The sequence below is a fragment of the Barbatula barbatula genome (genome assembly GCF_947034865.1).
Source record: "Barbatula barbatula genome assembly, chromosome: 24".
NCBI classification, from domain to species: Eukaryota; Metazoa; Chordata; class Actinopteri; order Cypriniformes; family Nemacheilidae; genus Barbatula; species Barbatula barbatula.
In genome coordinates this window covers 5,992,616-5,998,757 of record NC_136787.1, presented here as the reverse complement: position 1 = coordinate 5,998,757, position 6,142 = coordinate 5,992,616, and the positions used below count along the sequence as shown (strand labels likewise).

Genomic DNA, 6,142 nt, shown 5'->3' with positions numbered 1-6,142 from the left:
TCCGATATAATTTCTATTATTGTGCGACATAATGGTACATTGGACACTATGGTGTTGACATGAAATATGATAACGTAAAAAATTTCATTAACAAAAAAGGAAAACCTCAATATTGATTTAAATTTTGTGCCCATTGATGTATTCTAGCACAAATTTGACTTCTGATAAGTGACAGACAAGTTAAACTCAATTATTTTGACATTGAAAAGCTTGGTGTTTCTGCTGCAGATGCACAGCCAAATCCTGACTAGAGATTTTTTAATAGAACCCAAAACTTTTATAAAGGTAGCATTTAGCATGTGGTAAAAAAAAGAATTAAACTTTATATTACAGACTAGGATCACCCAATGGAAACCGGTTACAGAGCACGGTTCATCTAAACTTTGGGAGTAAAAATGTTGTCAGAGACATTTTCCACAGAAACACTGCCAGGCAGTCACAGCATTGTGAACCTTGTTGCAAATGGTTTGGTATTAACAAAATAGAACCATCGTTGACCTTTAGCTAAATCTTTTGCATTCAGCTTTGAACCATGCTATTGGCACCGAAGTGCCTGTAGCCATTTTGGAATGCAGTCTCAGAAGAAAGGAACAACTTTGAATGCAAATCCTACCAATAAAACAATGAGCATGTTAAAGGGAGGAGAGTTACATAAAGGGAAGGAAAATATTTTAAACAAACCCCACAAGAATAATCGTTGCAAAAGTATTTATTTTAGAAAACATTTAGCTCTTCTGAACATGTTAAATTTGTTGCAATGGCCTTCAGCCCTTGACCGTAATATCATCCAGAAGATCTGTAGATTTTTTGACTGGAAACTGAAGCATCCTGGCCATAGTTACCAGAAACCATCTGGAAAGGAGCATAATTAGCTACTGAAGCGGTGCGCTGGTTATGTGACTGGGACCCATATTCACTGAGGGTCTGAGCAGTCTGAGGCAGAGATGAACCAGAGAACATGCCCATTGAAGACAGTTGGGTACTCAAGCCTGAAGAGGAAGGGAAACTGGAATCTGCAGCATTCTGTGAAGCGAAGCGGTCAGACAATTGGCCACTGATCGTTGAGTCAGAGGGAGCTTGAAAAGATAGCCTTGAAGGTCTCTGGACACCACCTAGAGGACTCTGGCTTCTCCAAACAGACGGACCACTCGGGCTAACAGGTGCTACATTTTGGCTCAAGGCCGACAGAGATGAAGAGAACCCACTAGACATCTTGGCCCTTGAGTTTCTTTGGGATGAAGCTGTATCAGAAGTCTGGATGCCTTGGGTCAAACTAACAGCAGAAAGTCGGCTTAAATACAAAGCAGCTTTTGCATCCAGGGGTGAAACCACAGGGGCATATTGGCTTGAGCCACCCACAGCACTGCTTCCTCCCTTCAGATAACGATTGGATGAAAGTTGAGCGCCAAACCCGCTCTGGGGATTTGAGCCATACAAGCTCGAGCTCTGACCTATGGCAGACTGGCTAGAACCGAGATTTGAACCAAGGCTATACTGGCCAGCCACGGTCTGGGTTGAGGACAAGGACGTGCTTGAATATTGGGAAGGCGACCCAGAGACAAACTGACTCCTAGCACCTTGAGGCATGGATGAGCCACTTCCTTGTAAGGTGAGAGAAGAACCTGACTGACTTCCAACTAGGAGGGTAGAAGGAAGCCCTCTACGTGAACTCGCCACAGCAGACTGGGTGGCAAAACCTCGTGATGCAGGGGGAGCGTTTACGTATTTGGAGGGGGACGCAGGGTAATATTTACCCAAAGATACTTGGGACTGGGGTAAAGAGCCACTGTTAAAGCCACTTGCTGCTTGTGAAAGTTGTGGTGAAGTTCCCTTTTGAGGCCGAGAGGCAAACTGTGAGGTCGCTGACAGTTGACCATACAAATCCGCATCACTTGTTGACTGACTGTCTACTTGTGAGGAACTAAACTTGGAAAATGTAGGGGAACCGTGAGACGGCTGACTAAATTTACCCAGAGCCTGTGCAGATTCACTGAAACTGCTACCACTTCCCTGTGAGTCCAGACCCTGTGATGTCAAGGGCGCATTTATGTATTTGGAGGGGGATGCAGGGTAATATTGACCCAAAAATCCTTGCGACTGGGGTAAAGAGCCACTGTTAAAGCAACTTGCTGCTTGTGAAAGTTGTGCTGAAGGTCCCTTTTGAGGCCGAGAGGCAAACTGTGAGGTCGCTGACAGTTGACCATACAAATCCGCATCACTTGTTGACTGACTGTCTACTTGTGAGGAACTAAACTTGGAAAATGTAGGGGAACCATGAGCCGGCTGACTAAATTTACCCAGAGCCTGTGCAGATCCACTGAAACTGCTACCACTTCCCTGGGAGGTCAAATCTTTTGATTCCAGGGGAGCGTTTACGTATTTGGAGGGGGATACAGGGTAATATTGACCCAAAGATCCTTGAGACTGGGTTAATGAGCCACTGTTAAAGCCACTTGATGCTTGTGAAGGTCCCTTTTGAGGCCGAGAGCCAAAATGTGCATGGTCAACTGTCAGCGACCTCAAATCTGCATCACTTGTTGACTGACTGTCTACTTGTGAGGAGCTAACCTTGGAAAATGTAGGGGAACTGTGAGCCGGCTGACTAAATTTACCCAGAGCCTGTGCAGATCCACTGAAACTGCTACCACTTCCCCGTGAGGCCAAACCCTGTGATGCCAGGGGAGCGTTTACGTATTTGGAGGGGGATGCAGGGTAATATTGACCCAAAGATCCTTGCGACTGGGGTAATGAGCCACTGTTAAAGCCACTTGCTGCTTGTGAAGGTCGCGTTTGAGGCCGAGAGACAAACTGTGAAGTCGCTGACAGTTGACCATACATCTCCGCATCACTTGTTGACTGACTGTATATTTGGGGTGAGGAACTAATCTTGGAAAATGCAGGGGAACTGTGAGCCGGCTGAATAATTGTACTGGGAGCCTGTGCAGATCCACTGAAAATGCTACCACTTCCCTGTGAGGCTAAACCTTGTGATGCCAGGGGAGCGTTTACGTATTTGGAGGGGGATGCAGGGTAATATTGGCCCAAAGATCCTTGGGACTGGGGTAATGAGCCACTGTTAAAGCCACTTGCTGCTTGTGAAAGTTGTGCTGAAGGTCCCTTTTGAGGCCGAGAGGCAAACTGTGAAGTCGCTGACAGTTGACCATACAAATCCGCATCACTTGTTGACTGACTGTCTACTTGTGAGGAACTAAACTTGGAAAATGGAGAACTGTGAGCCGGCTGAATAATTGTACCGGGAGCCTGTGCAGATCCACTATATCTACTACCACTTCTCTGGGAGGTCAAATCTTTTGATTCCAGTCGAGAGTTTACGTATTTGGAGGGGGATGCAGGGTAATATTGACCCAAAGATCCTTGAGACTGGGTTAATGAGCCACTGTTAAATCCACTTGCTGCTTGTGAAAGTTGTAGTGAAGGGCCCTTTTGAGGCCGAGAGCCAAACTGTGAGGTCGCTGACAGTTGACCATATAAATCTGCATCACTTGTTGACTGACTGTATATTTGGGGTGAGGAACTAAACTTGGAAAGTGTAGGTGAACCGTGATTCGGCTGACCAAATGTACCCGGAGCCTGTGCAGATCCACTAAAACTGCTACCACTTCCCTGTGAGGCCGATTGACTTGATGCACCAAAAGAAGCACCAGAACTGCCACGTGAGCTTCCTACACTTGTTAATGGTCTGGAAACCGTTTGGGTTGAGGTGGGTTTAAGAGCTCCAGTTGAATATTTACTTGGGCTAGATTGAGGCTGGGAAAGTGCACCACTGTAGGAGCCGCTTCCTCCCTGGGAAGACATAAACTGACTGGATGCTCCTGCTTGAGTGGCAACCTGTGCAACCGGCCAACGGAAATCCTGTTTGCTTGCAGATTGGAAAGAAACACTTTGGGGTGATGAAGCTGCAACATTTAGATACTTGGAGAGAGATGAAGGGGCATACACAGCAGAGGTGCCTTGAGGCTTGGGAGAAGAGAGGTTCCTAGAGCTGCTTCCTGTCTGCACTGGGACATAATGACTAGAACTTGCTAGTGGCAAAACAGACCTGGTTGGAGCGCTGGACATATACAGCCTTTGATTACTTGTGGACTGGCTAGAAACCCCCAGAGACATGGAACCAAGCTTGCTTGGTATCAGGGATCCAGGTGAATACTGGCTAGATATGCTTGGAGATGGAGAGCCAATGGAACCGCTGCTCACTTCCTGTGTGGTTATGATTACGGGCCCAGAGCTTATAACTTGTTCTGCTATAGGGCTGCCCTTTGAAGTAAAAGTGGAGCCTTCAGTATCAATAGATGGACTAGAAGACAAGCTTTCTGTAGGGTACACATGTACAGCAGCTCCTGACGACTGAAGGGGAATGCTGCTCTCATAACCTGAAAGCATAGATGCTGACAGATCCTTTGTCAGCAGCAGAGGGTGACTAAACAAATTCCCAGTAGAGGCTCCAGTGGCATACTGACTAGAAGTGCTTGGAGATTGTAGCAACACATCACCAGAAGAGCTAGAGGCAGAACCCGAAACTCCCAATAAAGGGCCAGAACTCTTCACGGTGCTAGAAATATGTAGGCTGGGGGAACTTTGATCAGTGGTGGCCTGGCTGAAAACCATTAGTGGTGAAGAACTGAGCTTAACATAAGACTCTGGTGTATGCAGACTAGGGACACCTGGAGATGACAGAAGACCACTGGTACTGCCTTCACGCTGGTGAGAAACAATTTGGCTGAAACCACCTCCCAACTGTAGCCCAGATCCGCCATGAGATGGGAAAGAATGTTGGTTTTGGAAACGCTGTCCACTGGCTAATTGACTTGCAATATTTTGAACACTTGAACTGGAGGAAACCTGGGGTTGAAGAGGTGTCAAACTGCTTGTTTGGCGTTCATCTTGGGGCACTGCCACAGCTGCAGAAACAGAGCCAGTTTGGGTACGAGACGTCTCATGGCTGCTGGAAAAACCACCCTTGACATACTGGCGTAGATTAGAAAACTTTAACCTGCTTTTCTGGCTTCTGTCAGCGATCAAACTAGAGCCCACTTCATCAACAGAAAAGCTCCCGGTCACTGGAGATTCCGACTGAGATGACTGGACTGCTCGGGGTGCAAAAGCACGGCCTGAAGCCCGACCCCACTGGAGATGGGTTTTTGAGTAAACCCCACCTTGAAAAATGAAATGACAACATTTTACAAAAACTTAATTATAAATACATGCCCACATTACATGTAGAATATAGTACCTGGAAACCCAAAAGCACATCTCCAAAATATAAGGAGAACAGCTAGTAAAGGGAGCCTAAAAGCAAAACAAACCCTTTTTAGGATAATTCATTAAACAACAGCAGAAACAAATGCAGAACCATTTAAAAGCATATCTGAAAACACACCTTTTCAGCCCTTGATCCATGACAGGAAAACTGTGTGTGGTGTTGCCAAACAATCTTATTGTTAGCTCTGCCTTCACACACCCAGACAACCACAAATACACATGTTATTTGGCAGTAGATGTCTTTTATAGACCGCCAGGAGATCAGTCAGCTCATGTGATTAACTGAATGACTAATTACCTCTAACATAGTTCACCTGTGAAACAAAAAGAACGGGTGAATGTGAAAGATGACTGTGTGCAAGAATAAGCATATTCCTCATTATAAATGGTTAGTTTTCATTTATTTGAATATTACTTACTGTTTATTAAGGAAAAAAGATTTATTGTTCAAAAAGAAAGACAATGTGTATTTTTATTTCTTTCATCCATTTTCAAAACACCACAAGGTACATACAAAATGTAGACAGAATACACCTGTTAAAAACATTTTTCATGTTAATATAATAAAGGACCCTGTAATGGTCACACAAAAAAAAACTCAACATGTTTTTGATCATTATTGACCTAGAGAGTTCAGAGAATTGTACTGTGGTGGAAATTTTGAAATTGCTTGAAAATTAAAGAACTAGTTTGCAAAAGTACGTTTTTAACATCATCAGCAATAACTCCTGAACCGTTTGATTGACATCAATGGATCAAGAGGCAAATTTTTTCCGAATGAGAAGCGCTATGATATGACATCAATCGTTTGTGTGTTTGTCAAATGTCACGTGATACACAATTGTTTAAGTAATGAAATACG

General features: G+C 44.7%; 1 protein-coding gene across 3 annotated transcripts; it reads right to left on the bottom strand.

Moving 5' to 3' along the window:
- Positions 1 to 693: 693 nt before the first annotated feature.
- Positions 694 to 5,491, bottom strand: LOC306890012 (uncharacterized protein). Of its 3 annotated transcripts, none has more exons than XM_079449463.1 (4): positions 5,399 to 5,491; positions 5,252 to 5,307; positions 3,516 to 5,174; positions 694 to 2,507 (listed from the first exon to the last, which is right to left on the bottom strand). In XM_079449463.1, exons 1-4 carry the CDS (start codon positions 5,416 to 5,418, stop codon positions 784 to 786), a joined length of 3,459 nt encoding a protein of 1,152 aa, XP_079305589.1. In that variant the 5' UTR covers positions 5,419 to 5,491; the 3' UTR covers positions 694 to 783. The 3 variants fall into 3 exon arrangements, with proteins under 3 accessions (XP_079305589.1, XP_079305590.1, XP_079305588.1); XM_079449464.1 differs by having other exon boundaries at positions 5,025 to 5,174; XM_079449462.1 differs by having other exon boundaries at positions 694 to 5,174.
- Positions 5,492 to 6,142: the final 651 nt, after the last annotated feature.